Raw genomic sequence first — 17,808 nt, 5'->3', positions numbered from 1 at the left:
TGGTGAACAAGAATGTGAAGGATAGATAAGAAATGCAAGAACTAGATCATAAGCATATTAATACAAAGTTCTTTTTAGTTCACCTGCATATTGGCTAACCCTTGACTAACAACTATTGATGTTAATAGTTGAAACTAATGGTTTGCTTTTAACTACCCAAGTTCCCGTGTTTAAAAGTACAATTTGCATCAACAGTCTTCTAAACAGATAGCTCTGAGCAGGCTCCTGTGTCTCCTCCCAGAGGAGAAAGGAGGGAGAGAGCCAGATCTTTTATTCAGATTGGTCCTATCATAGAACTATGCAAGATCTCTCTTGTATGACAGGCTCATCATTTCCAGGGACAGATTCAAAGACACAGCAAGTAAAAGAAACAGGTTTTCAAATGGCAGTATAGTTCAATTACAAAAGACCTCTAACTCCCACCCCACTCCAATTCCCATATGCATTTGCTAAAGTGTAGGTATATACTATGATATTTACATTTCCTTGCAATTCTAGTTATCATTATAGCTAGATCTTGCCACCACACATTAATATTATTTTTATTGGCTATATTTATAATCCTTTCATTGGGTGTCCTAATAAATGCAGGGTGTTTATTATTATTCTAGCTAATAAACCATGTGATCCACAAATCTATATATATAAAGAGGTAATATGCTAATTGGTCCTAACTGTGTCACAGTCACGACCGCTAAGGAGGAGGCTGCCTGTGCATGCATGGCAGGGCGTTGCTCCTGGAGACAGGGTGGAAGCGGGGAGGCGCCTGGAGGAAGCCCATGCCCGGGAGGGCAGGGGTGAGAGCCTGTAGCACCCCCCTCACCAGTCCTTTGCCATCCACCGCTCATCTGCCTGGGAAAGGAGCACAGTGCAGCAGGCGGGAGGTTTCCATGCTCTCCTCTGGCGCCATGATGGGGTGGGGCCACCACATTGTTCCGGAGACAGGGCAGAAGCGGGGAGGCACCCAGAGAAGGCGGGACCTGCTCAAGGTGACTTGAGGGACTGAGGGCGGGGCTTGAAGCAGCCAGAGAAGGCCAGAGGGGTCAGGGGGAGGGGGGGGGAGGTGGGGGGGGGGGCTGGGCCAGGCCTGCTGGAGCTCTGTGTGGAGAGGTTCAGGTGTCAAGGCAGGGCGACAGGTGGGTGGCCGGGCCGTGCAATTCGCGCACACAGCTCCTAGTTTTAAAATAAGTAGTCATCTTTAATTCATCAACTAGCATAAAAGAATCACATTCAACTGATACACGAGAGTACTATGCAACTATTTTAAAAATGAGGTGAATCTATATATACTAATATAGAATGATGTCTATAATATGTTAAATGACAAAATATATACAGCAATATTATGTAATGCAATCCCCTTTGTGTAAATAAAAAGGAATATATAAGCTATTGGATACTAAAGTATTTTTCTGGTAAGATATATAAAAGACATTTAATGGAGACTTGTGAGAGTAGGGGCACTGGGATGAGAAGGGAAGCTTTTAATTCTCATTTTATATGTTTCTGTACTGTTTGAAGTTTTTACCATGTTCATAGTATTTTATTTATCTACTAGAGGCCCGGGGCACAAAAATTTGTGCACTCAGGTGGGGGGGGGGGGGGAGTCCTTCAGCCTGGCCTGTGCCCTCTTGCAGTCTGGGACCCCTCGGGGGATGACCACCTGCTGGCTTAGGCCCACTTCCCAGGGGATTGGGCCTAAGTTGGCAATCAGACATCACTCTGGCAGCCCGGGAGCCTTCGGGGGATGTCCACTTGCCAGCAGGGAGCAGGCCTAAGCTGCAGTTGGACATCCTTAGTGTTGCTGAGGAGGTGGGAGAGGCTCCCACCACCACCACTGTACTGGCAGCCGGCAGCCTGGCTTGTGGCTGAGCAGAGCTCCCCCTGTGGGAGCGCACTGACCACCAGGGGGCAACTCCTGCATTGAGCGTCTGCCCCTTGGTGGTCATTGTGTGTCATAGTGACCAGTCATTCCCAGTCTTTCTGCTATTAGGGTCATTTTGCATATTACCCTTTTATTATATAGGATACATTCATATATTTCTTATAATTAACTGAGTGATAGGATTATGGCCCAATTGTATTTTCTTCTGTATGCATTTCTGCATTTTTTTGAAAACCTAATAAATGTTAATTTTTTCATAAGATCACCATTCTCATTCTCTTTGCAGTCTCTACTACACTTGACCCCTTCTTATAGTGAACTCCCCTCCTAGTGATCTTCCACATACTGTATATTATTTTTTTTCCTTATTTAAAATGGGGCTAATAATACCTACTTCACAGGTTATGATGAATGAGATAAGTACCTAAAATGTCCAGGAGAGCCCCAGCAGGCATGGCTCAGTGGTTGAGCATCGACCTATGAACCGGGAGGTCAGGGTTCAATTCCTGGTCAGGACACATGCACAGGTTGTGGGCTCCATCCCCAGTAGGGGGCATGCAGGAAGCAGCAGATCAATGAGTCTCTCTCATCAATGATGTTTCAATCTCTCCCTCTTCCTTCCTCTCTGAAATCAATAAAAAAAAAAATGTCCAGTAAAGTGCTGAAACATAGTAAGAACTTAATAATGGTTACCTATCTGTAATGCAAATTGGTGTTTTTGTCATTCTATATATATTCACTCTTATCCTAGCTACAAAGACTTTCTCCTTGAAACACTGACTTCCTTACTCTTAGCTTTTGTGGCTTGAACGGGGCCAGCATGAGACCCAGACTTAAACCAATTAGAGCACTCCATTCCCTTTGCACAGAGACTGTTTCACAGAACTTTTACTCACATAAATGATAGAGGAGAAAAACTCTCCTATGCCAGGCCATTCATTTTAGGAGATTTGAGGCGAAGTTGCTGTAGCTATCTTACCATAGCAGGCAGACAGCCTTGACATGCCAAAAGCCACTATGTAGAGCCTGACAATAATGCCAAGATGATGGTATGCAAAGAAGAGCAAAGAAAGAAACCAAATCCTGCTGTCTTTGTTTGAACATCGAATCCAGTTATACTCACCTGATTTTTTGGTTATGGGAGCCAATTTTTTTTTCTTAAGACAAACTGGATTGGGTTTTCTGTCATATGTCTGGAGTCCTACCAGAGACATTACTATAATTATTTCTTTTTCCTAGATTCTAAGAATGAACATTTTCTGATACTATCCCCTCTTTACTCACAACCTTAAAAAACTAACCTATTTTTAGTGTTCCAATTATCTTTATAACACTATCTCATCCAATTTTCTCTCTTGAGCTATATTCTCTACTGCTACTGCCCATTTAATACATCTTTCCATAACCCCAACAAACACGAATAAAAATAAAGTCCTGTTTCAAAATGGTCATTTCCAAAAAACTGTTCCCCTTCCTTACTTCCTATTTTTTCTGCAAAATAGGTGAGAGTTTCAACAAGGTTAATGTATTTGGAGGCTTATGATATTCATTACTGTCTGTCCTGTGTCTACATCCAATTTATTAATCTTGAAGAATATTCTCTTATTCTCTACTTATACATAACTTGATGTTTATTCATTTTATTACTTAATATCTAATTAACTCAAATATTTACAATTACAAATTTAATATTTTTAAACATTTACCTACCTGCAAGTTAATTTCATCTTATGAAATGTTGTGACCACATTAGAAGGCAAACAAAACATATCTACACTAATAAAAGAGAAAGATGCAAATTGACCATACCTTCACAACGCCCACAAGCCAATCAGGCATGAGTATGCAAATTAACCCAACAAAGATGGCAGGTTAATTTGCATATGCCGGTGCCGAGCTGCAGGGGTGGGTCACTTGCTTCGTCGAGGATGCAGGCATTGTGCACCGCCCCAGCCGCTCTGGGCCTCCGGGCAGGAGCAAAGGCAGAAAGGTGGCTCCAGGCCCAAGCGAAGGCGGTGCCGACAGCCAGGGGAAGGAAGGCCCATTCTTGCACTAATCTTCATGCATTGGGCCTCTAGTATTATTATAATGACAAAATCATGCACTTAAATTGCAAATGTGTATTTTAATTCTAATTCCAAGTTTTTTTCTGAACTTATTTCTCCCTGAAGGGTGCAATTTTACTTTTAAAATATAAAAAGTGCCCTAACCGGTTTGGCTCAGTGGATAGAGTGTCAGCCTGCAGACTCAAGGGTCCCAGGTTCAATTCCGGTCAAGGGCATGTACCTTGGTTGTGGGCACATCCCCAGTAGGGAGTGTGTAGGATGCAGCTGATCGATGTTTCTCTCTAATTGATGTTTCTAACTCTCTATCCCTCTCCCTTCCTCTCTGTAAAAAAATCAATAAAATATATTTTTAAAAATAAAATATAAAAAGTAAGGGTTCTTTTCTGGGTATGCCTGAAATTATAGATAATTGTTGTTAGTAGATGATTTTGGACCATAAAGATTAGAAAGTGTTAATTTCATGAGAAGCATCCAAAGTATTGGCAGGGATCACCAGTCTTTATTTCTTGTGACCCTAATCTCTTCTCAAATTATTTCTTATTCTAAGTGTCTTATTTTCACTCTAAATTTAAGTAGCTATTTATTATGAATGTCTTTTCTTCATTATATAACCTGGTTTAAGTCCATCTTGAAAACATTTGTTTTGAGTGGGGCATGATTAGGTTCAACTAAATCTAAAGCCACAGTTACTTTATTGATATTTTATAATATGTTTCTACCGATTTCAGAGAAAGGAAGGGAGAGGGAGGGAGAGAGAGGAGGAGAATGAGAAGGAGAGAGAGAGAGAGAGTGAGAGAAACACCAATGATTAAAGGGAATCATCCATTGGCTGCCTCCTGCAGGCTCCCTACTAGGGATCAAGCCAGAAACCTGGGCATGTGCCCTGACTGGGAATCAAACTTTGGCCTCCTGGTTCATAGGTTGATGCTCAAACACTGAACCACACCGGCTGGACTACATTTCTTTCTTATTAGTCATTAAGACTTACCATTATTCACAGCAATTATCAAAAGCAGTAAAACTAGGAAGTATTTGTGATTTCTCTTTCTTCCTATCCCTTCATCACTAATTTAAAGATTCAAACAAAGAATAGTATCTGACTTTAAGGGTTTACACTCTCAGCTTCATACATTAAAATCTATAAAAACTACAGATTTTAGTTCTTCCAAAATATGTCAGGATTTTTTCCATTCTACTACATAGAGACTTCTCACCTCCCACATGGAGGACTATACAGTAATAATCTAACAAAAGCATTCCTGATCTGTCTCTTTTGCTTTTAACACGTCCCACATAATTACTGTTTTTGTTGTTGTTTTTACCAAGTCATTCCTTAGCACAAAATTTTTCTAATAGATGCTTCCTTCATACCACATCTAAAATCCTTGACATGGCTTTCAAGCTAACCTTTATAAGCTAACCTTCTAACTGGACATCCCATTATACATCCATAGCACAATATCAAATGCTTATAGCATGTGTGCTGGATGAACAATCATGAACAATCCTATGAGATAGGTATTACATGCTGGTTTTATAAATAAACTAGAGGCCCAGTGCACAAAATTCATGCACGAGAGGGGGGGGGTGGTCTTCCCCTCAGCCCAGCCTGCAACCTCTCCAACCTGGGACCTCTCGGGGGATGTCCGACTGCTGGTTTAGGGGACTGCTGGCAGTCGGACATCCTTCTCACAATCCAGGACCACTGGCTCCTAACTGCTCACCTGCCTGTCTGATCTCCCCTAACTGCCCCCCCCCTGCTGGCCTGGTCACCCCTTACTGCCCCCCCTGCCCGCCTGGTCACCCCCAATTGCCCCTCCTGCAGGCCTGGTCTCCCCACGCAGCCTGCTGCTCAGTCATTTGGTCGTCCCTCACTAATCCCCCTGCCGGCCTGGTCACCCCATGCTGCCTGTTCGGTCATTCGTTCGGTTGCAATGGTCACTTAGGCTTTTATATATATAAATACTCTCAAATAAATATTATATGTAAATATTTATGTTTATAAATACTCTCTATTTATATATATAAATACTCAATTTGGTCTAGTCTTTGCTTTTTAAAAAAATATATTTTTATTGATTTCAGAGAGGAAGGGAGAGGGAGAGAAAGATAGAAGCATTAATGAAGAGAATCATTGATCAGCTGCCGCCGGCATGCCCCCCCACTGGGGACCTCCTCAACAACCCCAGCATGTGCCCTGACCAGGAATTGAACCTTGACATTCTGGTTCAAAGGTCAATGCTCAACCATTGAGCCACACTGGCTGGGCTTGTCTTTGCTTTTTCATGGTTAATATCCCTCCAACTCAGGTTTTGCAATGTTTTACAAACTTTGAAAACCCAAAAGATTTCAGAAGCTCTCAGAGAGAATCCCTATCTATACCTTCTAGTATGCCTACCACCCAATTTTTTCCCCTTCAGCTTTCTTGTCCGTAGTTTGTCTTACAAAAACAATAAATAGCCCTAGCTGGTTTGGTTCAGTGAATAGAGCGTGGGCCTGTGGACTGAAGGGTCCCAGGTTCCATTCCAGTCAAGGGTACATGCAACTGGGTTGTGGGCCCGATCCCCAGTAGGGGGCATGCAGGAGGCAGCCAATCAGTGATTCTCATCATTAATGTTTCTCTCTCTCTCTCCCTCTCTGAAATCAATAAAAATATATTTAAAAAAACAATAAATATAAAGTTATAATATCGAGTCAATGCTTATTGAAACCACACCCATCTCCCAAGCTCACCAGATTCATGCACTTGCAGTGAGTGTCCACACCCCTCTTTGAGAATTAATGAACCTGACTTTATGCTCCTCGGGGCAAGAGCAGTAATACTTACTTAGAATGACAATATACATTCATTCAGAAAGCAGATTTATTGGTGCTTAGTATGCCAGGCACAAAGTGTGCAAAATTTAAAGAAAACGAGAGGCTCCTACTTCTCAAAGTCAAGGATATAAAAGTTGCTGAATAAATACTTATTGGCGGATTAAGACCACGTTTGAGCATCAGATTAAAGTTCTGGAAAAATTAACTCCCCAGAAAAATGCACAAACACAGAAATTTGTACAATTTGGGAAAGAGGGAGCGGCTATGAACCCCTCTGAAGCCCAATCACCACCAATCACCAGATCCACAGACTCCAGGTTAAAAATTCACTACCAACATAACTAAGTTCTCTGGGAACAGGAATACTTGCTTAATAATCCTGATTATGCCTTGCACAGTGCGCTGTATACAAAAGCCACTTTAGAAATATTTGCTGATCGGTTTTCTCTTAAAGTCAACCAGATGACATCGACAAATCGTTCCTTCCCTGGACTTTCAAGAGCCAACCACCACCGCCCTTCACTCATGACACTAACGACTAACACCAATAACTCGAAATCATTCTTCCGCTATTCACATGTGGACTACTCGACCATTCACCAATTTAGGTCTTCCCTCCTCCTCAGAGTCCCTCGACTCCCTCCAAATTCAGGGCTCCCTCCGTTGCATCCCGAAAGCTAGGTCCCCTGCCCACAGGGAGACGGATAATAACTGATGCTCCACGTCACACACACCCTCAAGGCAGGAAACGTGGGATCCGGTGCTTGCCACAACTTCCAAACCCTTTCTTCACCACGTCCAAAGGTGAAGAGATTTACCTTAAATCCCAGGAAAGCGATGGCGACTGCTTTCACAGAGCTGGGACCAGTTACCAAGATGCTTCCCGACCGCCCTGTCACCATAGTGACTTCTAAAGAGCTACGCGCCCTCCCTCTTCTCGCGATACTTCCCGGCCACGCGCCTTGCAAACGGGTCCGAGATCCCGCCCCCCCGAACGCCCGCCCTCCCAGGGTGAGGTCTGTCATTGGACGACTGAGCGCTGCCTCCAGCTGCGGGCGGAACCTTACTCTTTATTTTTTTCTCCTTTCAAAAACTCGCCCTGTCGGGTTTTCTTGGTAATATTTTTAAAAGACTGCTGTCTCCTTAGGTCCCAAGGAAAATACTGTTTCGAAACAGTGTTTTCACTTAGTAGAGACGGTCCACGTCGCCTGGGTCCCCCCCCCCCCCGCACCCCTCCCCGCCCGCCAGGAGTCAGCGCATGCGTGTAAGCGCCCAGAAGATGGCGATGATAATCGCCGCACTTTTTTTCAAATAAGTGGCTCCCAGAAAGCATTGCGCACATTTGTAACGAATTTCCGTTCGAGTTTGTATTTTAGGCGCCATTTTCGAGTGAAGGACCCGGAGCCGAAACACCGGGAAGAGCGGGGGTCTGCACCGCCGTTCCCAGCCTCGGTCCGAGTGGACCGCCCCGCAGGTAAAGTACCTCCCTTCCTGACCAGGTTGTCATACGCTCACTTCCTGCCCCGTCCGCGCTCCCGGAGCGTCGAGGCCTCGAGCCGGAGCCGCCGAAGTCCGCGCCGAGCTGTCGCCGGGAGATCGCTCCCGCTGTCACCCCTCCCCCCCGCGGCCGCTCCCCGGCGGCCGGGCTTCCGCGCGCGTCTCCCGGGCGCCGCTTCTCGGAGCTACTTCGGCGTCGCGCGGGGTGGGGCGGGGAGGGGGCTGGGGGTTTTGAGCCTCGCGGGTCGCACCCGTCCTGCTGTCTGTCGGGGGAAGGGCGTCGCCCCCGGCCCGTCTCTCTTCTCCCGAGGGACTGGTCGCCGGGTCTTGGCCCTTCACTGGCGACCTTTCTAGTTGATTATCCGACGGGATTCCGCTGCGGGCGCCGGAGGACAGACCCCTGTCGCCCCCGGATGGTGGAACCGGGGCGGGCGCTGCCGGTGTCCGACTTGGACGCCGCGAGTGGTGGAGCCCAGCGCCCGACCGCCCGCCCGCCTTCCCTCCCTCCCTCCCTCCCGGCCGGGCTGTAGGGGAGACTTCGGGGCCGCGCGCGAGCCGTCCGCGGCGCCTGGAGCCAACTGGCGGGGCGAGGACGGTGGGCTGCGAGTCGCCCGTGGGGCTTCCGCTTTGGGGAGCGTTCGCAGCCCCGCAGACCTGACGTTTGCACGGACTCCTCCGCGTCTGCAAGTTAACTTCGCTTAGAAAGTGCGTTCGCGTGTGCCCGTGCGCTCACTCCGTGGGCGGCAGGCGGCGGGGCATTAAGACACAGAAAGGACCTAAGCGGTTGCCCCATCGTTGCTGGACGCCCGGGCACGTCCTGGTCTCCCCCCTTTGCTTAGGACGTGCCTGAGAACACGAACCACCCCTCGGTGCCCGGGTGTTCCGTGCCGTCTGTCCCGAGGACCCGCCAGCGTGGGGCGGACCGAGGGCTCCTCCGAGCGGGGCGGGGTGGAGGCTGAGCCGTCCCTCCGCGGGACCCGGCGGGGAGCGTGGGTACCGCGCGGCCCCGGGGCGCCGTCTCACTCCCGCTCTCACCCCGCCCCAGCGACCATGCCCCGCAAGGGCACCCAGCCCTCCACCGCCCGGCGCCGAGAGGAAGGGCCGCCGCTGTCCCCGGACGGCGCCAGCAGCGACGCGGAGCCAGAGCCGCCGCCCGGCCGTGCGGGAAGCCCGGCCCCTGATGCCGCAGGTGAGTCGCCCGCCCGCCCAGACTCGGCAGGACCGCGCGCGGGGACCCCGGTGGGCCCGCGCCCCGCCCGGGACTGGCCGGGTTACTTGGCGAGAGCAAGAGGGGCTGCAAGGGGGGCGTCCCGGGATGCGTATGGGTCCGGTAGGTCGGCTCCAGAGAGCGATTCGGCGATTTTCGGAGACGGGACTGTGCACTTTCAGGGTAACGGGACCGGAGGGGATGGGGGCGAGTCAGTGGCTTCGGCTGTTGACTCAATTTCTGTTTGTGGCCTTGTTATTTCCGCGGAAATGGGCCGGGTCAGCCAATGGCCGGTGGGCTTTTTTTTTTTTCCAGGCGTAATCAATGTACAGTATTAATAAAATGGAAAGTTGCTTGACCCTAACCTCGCTTCTGTGGCCTTAAAGTTAGATTAAAGAGAAGATGATCATTTACTCGAAGCCACCGTAGCCTTTGTGAGTCCAGTGATGAGATGACATTATGAAACCCTTGTGACTGTCGGTGGGGCTCGGGAGTGGAGTTTCCAGGAGCTCAAATACGGGAACAGTTGGATCTAGAGCCTTAGGATTTAACCACCCGAATGGGAGGCAGCAGGGAATCGGGTTGCTGTGGTTTTCCCAGCTTGGCTTTATGATGGATGTAGTGTTTTGACTCCTAAGAAGTAGATTTGTATAGGTTTTTGTGACTGGTGGCATTCCTTTGAAGAATTTTTTTACTAAAATCAAGATGAAAGATTCTGATCGCCTTTGAGCTTGGATAATACTATTTAAGTGGAAAAGAGAGATTCCTGTGTTTCTTAAATAACATCTCTCCAGAGATTAGTAGGCTCTAGTCCTCAGAACGAATTGCACTAATGCAGGCTTCCCCCCCACCCCTCGCTTTGCCTTTCCTTTCCTTTGACTGACTTAGAGACTCCAAGTGAGGAAATTGATAATAGAAGTTTAGAAGAGATTTTGAATAGCATCCCTCCTCCCCCGCCTCCTGCAATGACCAATGAAGCTGGAGCTCCTCGACTTATGATAACGCACATTGTAAACCAGAACTTCAAATCCTATGCTGGGGAAAAAATTCTGGGACCTTTTCATAAGGTATTTGACCATTTTAAATAACTACTGAAAGATAATGAGTCGTTATTACAAGATATTTCAATTTTGTACCAGTAACTATTATATTTATCCTGATTGATGCATACCTGGTGTTTGCTTTTAACAACAAATTAGCTTTATCTGATTATATTTGGTACCTCTTTACCTATTATAAAGTTGTTTTCACTGAATAGAATTGGTGAGTTTTTTGTTTGAAGGAGTATTTTCTCTTTACTATTAGAATGAATTTTGTAAAAAGTTAGAATTAGAATGTGGACTTTTTAAAGTGTTAAAGCTTCTGACAAAGTAGTAAGAAAATTTAAGTTGTGTTATGTAGCAATGAAAACCAAAATACTTGTAGATTTGCTGCTTGTTAAAGAAATCAAGTTGTTTAAAATCGGTAGTATGACCTTTTAAACTTCACTTTGATTTTTTTGTTCTGTTCTTTTTATGCAGCGCTTTTCCTGTATTATTGGGCCAAATGGCAGTGGCAAATCCAATGTTATTGATTCTATGCTTTTCGTGTTTGGCTATCGAGCACAAAAAATAAGATCTAAGAAACTCTCAGTACTAATACATAATTCTGATGAACACAAGGATATTCAGAGTTGTTCTGTGGAAGTTCACTTTCAAAAGATAATTGATAAGGTAAGGGACTTTGTCTAGTTATTTGCAGCTTTGAGTAAGGAATACAAATAATTTTAATACATCGCACGTTTTATTTTTGGCTTAAATTTGGGTTTTAAAGTTAGTGTCTGGTTAAAGCAGAACAGATTATTGATTTAGTTACCTCCATGACCATATTTTCTTTTTGAGTAGTGGTGGAGGTAGCTGTTAAACTTAAAATATTAAAATTTTTAGCCAGGAAAATTAATTTTAAGTAGCTCATAGTAAGTAGTTGGTGCTTACCTTTTTGGAATAAAATATCAAGCAGTTTTAATGTTCTGAGCGCCAAATAGGCATTCTTCTCCTATGCATTTTTGGTTTTTTTAAGTTATATTTTATTGCTTTCAGATGAATTACCTAAACTTGAAAATGTAACAGTTGCCTAAATTTAACCATCTGTTATTTCAGTTCACATGAAATCGAATGTTATTAGTAGTTCTGTGTATCTGATATGAAAGAGCTTTGATTCGGTTTAAACTACCCTTTCAAAACAGGAGATGGGTCAAGCTAACACCTTTGTTTTCTAGAAAAGGAGACAATTATAGGTAAAATGTTCAAATTATTTACACGGTTTTGTTGGTATAGGGTTTTTTTCTCTTCTGATTAATAATTAACTTTGAAAATTCATGGTTGAAAAATGGCCAGAACCTAAAAATATAGAAATTTAATTACACAATGAGAAGAAATGTGACTTGGCTCATAGGTTTTAATTTGTTTTTGTTTTTTAAATATACAGGGCTTTAAATCTACACAGTGGCATCTATTTTAATTTTGTTTCTTAGGTTTTTTTCTCTCTTTTTGTTTCTTAGGTTTTTATTGTACAATTTGAATTGGATAATAGATTGCTAATATATCAGATTTTGTTCCATTGCCTATTAGGTACATTTGATTCATGTAAATTTTAAGTCATAATTTCAAAATGACAGCTTTTCAAGGGAAGTGAGTTTAAATAAGGTAGATTTGTGCTTCACTTTTTAAATCTGATTCTTTTTTAATGTGGGGAATACAGTTGTCAATTTTTTACAATTCTTTTTACCTTCAATTAAAAGTATATTTCCCCTCCCCCTCCGGGGAAAAAAAAAAAAGCCGTATCACCTCATTACTGCTTGCCTTCTTTTTTTCCTTTCATTCTTTGCAGATTTTTTTAATGGACTAGTAATTTAATCTATCAACATGATTTAATAATTCATGTGAGTTTGTTTTGGATATAGTCAGATTCTTGTCCCCATTCATCAACTCTTTTTCTCAGTCAAACGTTTTTTAGGCTTGTTTGCAGGGGGAGGGGGGGTTGTTTTGTTTTCATTTATTTGGTTTGGCTTTTTGGTTTTTGTGATCTCTGAGGAAGGAATCAAACAACTTTGAAAAGTATTCTTTACTAAGAAGGTTATTTCTGAGAACTATTGCAGGTTTATGTGCATGTTCTTTAAAATTTTTAATCCATATAATTAGTTTCAATATGACGTGAGTAAAATGTGGAGCAGTAACTTAATACCAAAATTGTTTTCTGGTTTTGTTTTTCCTCAAAACAGGAAGGGGATGATTATGAAGTCATTCCTAACAGTAACTTCTATGTATCCAGGACGGCCTACAGAGATAATACTTCTGTCTATCACATAAGTGGGAAGAAGAAGACATTTAAGGATGTTGGAAATCTTCTTCGAAGCCATGGAATTGACTTGGACCATAACAGATTTTTAATCTTGCAGGTAAGTTTATTAAAGACTTTAGAAGTCCTCTTATTCCTGTTATTTTTGTGGGGGGGGTTGTTTTTAGTTTTTTTGTGTGTGGTGTTTTTTTTTGTGTGTGTGTGTGTGTGTGTGTGTGTGTGTGTGTGTGTGTGTGTGAGTGTGTGTATTTTTTCCCCAATAAAGTTTAGGGGGAATACCCCTGTTGGATGAATCCTGTATTTTTAGGCCTTAAAGTACTATAGCAGCACATCATGGTTTACATACTATAGTCAAGATGCGAATCATTATTTGCTGCTCTAGAAATTTAAGGAAATTCACTCAAAACTGTATTTTCATCATCAGATGCTCATGTTTGAGTGGACTGACATACTTGTTCCGCTCTAGCAGCACGTAAATATTGGCGTAGTGAAATAAACATTAAACACCAATATTATTGTGCTGCTTTAGCGTGACAGGGATATAGCAACTACTTATCATTTTTGTTTGTATTTCCCTTTAAGATAACATTTTAAATGAGATTCATTATCTCCTAATACTTATTTTCCTTTGCTCTTGTTCTTATTCTTATTTCTGCTAATGTTATATAGCCACACAAAAAAAGACTCTGTACACTTGGTGTTTTCTGAATTTACTTGAGCATCTAGCTAATTTAATTTAATATCTTTTTTTTTTTTTTAACACTTAGAATGGTTAAAAGCTTTACTCAAGTTGGTTTTTGTTTTGGTTAGAATGGCCTATTTGAAACCACTATTGGAAGATCAGAGAGTAACTGATATTTCATTCTTAAGTATCACGACTGTTAACGTTTTTTTTAAAGGGGTATAAAATTAAATACCTGGTGTTAAGTTGATTTTTATTAGAAAACCTGTATTCTTTATTTGGGTAAGGGTATATTCTACCAGAATTGCTTGGTAAAAAAAAATCCCTTCTTTATGTACTACTTTCTTAAAAAGTTTTTAGTGTAAAGCATAGCTTTGTCAGGTGTATTAAAAAAAAATTTTGAGGCTCTCTTTTTCTGTGCCCTGTCCAGAATCACCAAGAGTATTATAATTAAAGCAAAAAACTGTATTTTGACATAGAAATAGTTGCTAATATTCTTTAGTATCTTGTCCTATTGATTTTACACTAAATTGGGAATTTTTATTTGATACTAAAAGTTTTGTTAGGATGACGTGAATGTTCCAATAACAAACTTACAAAATGTTAACCCCTTTTTTCATTTTTTATCTTTGTTCCTCAACTATATTTTTAAAAGAAAATATTACTTTTAGACATGCACAGTGTATGTACAAGGTAAATAAGAATCATTCTGAAATGACTTATATTAATACCTTTTGTTACCAGGCACAGTACATTTGTAATACTTCTATAACCCAAACTAATTTTTTTTAAATGTTGGGAAGTCAGCTCTGGATCTAAGATTTGAGTTAACACAACGTGGAATTAAAACTTTGTAGGGTTTTTAACAATAAAATTTAACTGTTTTGTGGACTTTATGTTTTGAAATTCGGTTTAATTAATTATGGATGAAAAGTTATATCCCTTTATAATAATAAATTTGATAATTATACCATTTTGCAAGAATCGTATCTATTGTTTATAATTTGCTATTTACTGTTTTCCTGGGATAATCAAAGTTTAACACATGTGCAAAGACATTAAAATAAAGTGGGCTGCATTTTAATCCTTGTAAGAGTAATTTTTTTCCTTGGTGCAGCCTCTCTCCATAGTTCAATAATAAAGGAAGTTAAATAACGTAACAGCTTCCCAAAAAAAATAAGAATAATTTTTAAATTGTCAACTTTATATTAACTATGTATTTCTCAAGTACTTAAGATACTGAAGCCATTTGTCCTCATGATAATATCAATCTTTTTATGTCATCTTAACAATTAAATTGTTTTAAATATTTTTAATGCCAAGGTAACTTTCCAAGTTAACAGATTAAATTCCATTTGATTAAATTTACAAGTAAGAACTTTAGGAACTCACCTGGTAGGAAGAAGAAAGGGATTAGACTAGGTAGAACTAATGATGCCTCATTTAAAAGTTTGAGGGAAAGTTGCAGTGGTTACTATGGATTTTTATTTAGTTCCTTATCAAAATCTTCGATTCCTGTACTAGAGATTTAAAGCATTTGAAGGTAAGTAAGAATGTGGTTTTTATTCCTTTCCCTCCCACTGAATAACATTTATCTTAAAAACGAGCTGTGGTTTGGGAGGCTGGATATGTAGAGATATCATAATACCACCATCTAAGACATAAGTGATTACTTTGAATAAAATGTATACACTGGCCAGGGATCATGTTCAGCAGAAGTCCATAGGGTGAATTTTTTTTTACAGTGTTTATATTGTTTTAGTACATTCTTCTAGAATACATTTCTAGTATTTGAAACCATTTAAAGTTTTATCAGTTGATCACTCAAATGAGTACCTAATGAAGAGTACTATGCTAAGATGCTATAAATGATACAAAGATGGTTAAATCCTGTTCTTGTCCTTACGGGCACTTACTACATGCTTTTATAAGGTGTTTGATAATAATTGACCATTGTACTTTCCATATTTGAACATTCATTTATATATACCTGATTTGGGAGCCTTTGTCTTATTATAATACCTATCGGTGTAACAGGTAGGTTTTGATTAACTCTGAAGCATTTTGTGGTGATTATGACTTATAACTTAGGTTTAGTTGATTTGGATGCATTTGCTCCCTTCAAGGCGTCAAACTTTTCAACTTCATATGCTTTGTGTTTATATTAAAATTTTTTCATTAAAATTTAAGACAAGAATCAAGATTTTTTTCTTATTATTTAATAATTTGGAGATTAGATTAACTTAGGTCTGAATTGTTAACCTATCCATCTCTTTCCAGGATAGTTCTAAGTCTGGCATGACATACAAACTATTTGGGTTACGGTCTTTTAGTCTGTAGAAATAAGTCTTTGCTGGATCAATGAAATTTTTAACTTTATCAGTAATACCTCAGTTACCCAAAAGTATCTTGTTCAACAGCCTTAACTATGAAAGAAAATAGGCTACTCAGAAGCAACCAGAAATGATATCAAGCAGTCCAGCCACTAAAGCATCATCCTTTCTATTAGTATACTTATTTTAGACAGATAATGATTTTCTCTCATCATTGATGTTTCTGCCTCTTTCCCTCTCCCACCCTCTCTGAAATCAATAAAAAAATATTTTTAAAAGATAAAGGACATTAATTTACAGTGAAAATGGAGAAAATAAAAAGATTAAGACTAGATAAAAATTTAAAGTTCAATAATTAGGGGCTATTTGTGATGCAAACACTCATGTCTGTCTTTAGAATCTTGTAGGCCTTATTAGAGAGGGGAAAGTTTTTTTCTTGAGTTCCTGTGGTTCATGCTTTTGCTAAAATTTGAATTTTTTGAAAAAGAATCATACCTACTTACTCCTCATAGATTTTTATGTTGTATTCCTGTAAATTAAATTACCAAAGAATGGTATAGCTGAATCACAAGAAGTTAATATTTAAGCCTTTGTAGTATAAATATTCTCTTGAAGTATGCTTGCTATTCCTGTGATACTCTTAGAAACCATAGTTGAGCCCTGGCCGGTATGGCTTAGTGTTTAGAGCAGTGGACCGTGCACTGGAGGGTCGCTGGTTTACTACTCAGTCAAGGGCATGTACCTGGATTGCAACCGCAGTTCGATCACGGACCCTGGTTGGGGCTCTTGTGGAGGGCAATCAATGTGTTTGTCTCACCTTGATGTTTCTCCCTCTCTCTTTCTCTCTCTTCCCCACTCTCCCTCCCTCCCATGGTCTGTAAAAAATGAATGTAAAAAATCCTTAGGTGAGGATTAACCAAAAAAAACACATAAAAACATTGTTGATATTTTCCACAGTTTAATGTCTCTGATATATTTTGAACCTAATTTAAAGCAGTCTGTAATAAATAATAGCAAAAAAATAAGTCAGATTGATGCTTTAAAATTATCTCTCAAATGTATTTTTATTGTCCTAAAATTAAAATTATGTTTTATAATTTCCCGTGGAATAGGTAACATCTCTGCAAAATAAAGATATGGTCCTCTGGGCACAGATTATCAACTCACATATTATATATAAAATGGCACAAAATGGAAAAAGAAATAAGAAAGCAAATAGTAGAAGGTGGTAAGGCAGGCAAAGGACATAAAGAAACAGACACAAGAAAAGTCCAAGGTTGCCATTGGAATGCCATAGCAGTCCTAATAGTCAAGTGACAAGTAGAGGCCTAAATGTTCTCACAGCTTGTTGATTCAATAGTGTTAATCTGATAACTGGTAAAAAAGTAAATTTTTTGCATGCCATATAATAAAACAATCTAAAACTGAATGGTATATGGGACTTGAGATGGAACTATTTGGATTCATAAATGCCCTTGGCTTTCATGTTGATACCTATTTTCAACTGGGCAACCTTGTTGATGAAAAGAAATTACAACTGTATGTTCTTCATTTTAATTGAGGGAGGAGGGAGGAGGAACAAATAACCAAAAATAAGTAACTACTATGCCCAAAGCTGGGCAGTTTCCTAATACTGGTAGTCCATCTCTTCAGTGAGTAATTTGGCCAGGAAAAATGTGATGTCTTTAGGAATATTTTTATCAATGTAAACTGGTATATTGAATACCAACTTTTGGTTATCTGAAAAATGTACACTGTGCCATTTGACTCAGATATGAGTTTTCTTGGCATAGTTTTAATATCAGGCATCAGCTATTATATTTGTTACTTGGATTATTAATATTAACCCAAAAGATTTAAACAAGTATATCGATGGTTCTCAGCTGAGGGTAGTTTTGCATGGAGACAATCTAAGTTATTACAGCTGGGGAAGGGGAGATGCTACTGTCTTCTAGTGGCTCAGGGTCAGAGATACTATTAAACAT

General features: G+C 41.0%; 2 protein-coding genes across 9 annotated transcripts in view; one reads left to right on the top strand and one right to left on the bottom strand.

Annotated features, from left to right (window-relative positions):
* The window catches only part of IFT80 (intraflagellar transport 80), a 113,339-nt gene extending 105,728 nt beyond the window's left edge, over positions 1-7,611 (bottom strand). For all 3 annotated transcript variants that reach the window (XM_036351328.1, XM_036351333.1, XM_036351332.1), the window contains exon 1: positions 7,587-7,611. The gene's annotated coding sequence lies outside the window, so the exon portion shown is untranslated. The remainder of the gene's footprint in view (positions 1-7,586) is intronic.
* Positions 7,612-8,102: 491 nt separating this feature from the next.
* The window catches only part of SMC4 (structural maintenance of chromosomes 4), a 35,337-nt gene continuing 25,631 nt past the window's right edge, over positions 8,103-17,808 (top strand). For 3 of the 6 annotated variants that reach the window (XM_036347048.1, XM_036347046.1, XM_036347050.1), the window contains exons 1-5: positions 8,103-8,242; positions 9,311-9,454; positions 10,361-10,539; positions 10,993-11,184; positions 12,732-12,908. In XM_036347048.1, coding sequence (XP_036202941.1) covers positions 9,316-9,454; positions 10,361-10,539; positions 10,993-11,184; positions 12,732-12,908 — 687 coding nt within the window. In that variant the 5' untranslated portion in view covers positions 8,103-8,242; positions 9,311-9,315. Of the gene's footprint in view, positions 8,243-8,825; positions 9,455-10,360; positions 10,540-10,992; positions 11,185-12,731; positions 12,909-13,751; positions 15,034-17,808 lie in introns of those variants that run through there. The other 3 variants (XM_036347049.1, XM_036347047.1, XM_036347051.1) reach the window with 3 other exon arrangements.

The sequence above is a fragment of the Myotis myotis genome, unplaced genomic scaffold (genome assembly GCF_014108235.1).
Source record: "Myotis myotis isolate mMyoMyo1 unplaced genomic scaffold, mMyoMyo1.p scaffold_m19_p_2, whole genome shotgun sequence".
NCBI classification, from domain to species: domain Eukaryota; kingdom Metazoa; phylum Chordata; class Mammalia; order Chiroptera; family Vespertilionidae; genus Myotis; species Myotis myotis.
Note: the sequence above shows the minus strand (reverse complement) of the source record. Positions and strands in the feature narration are given on the sequence as shown.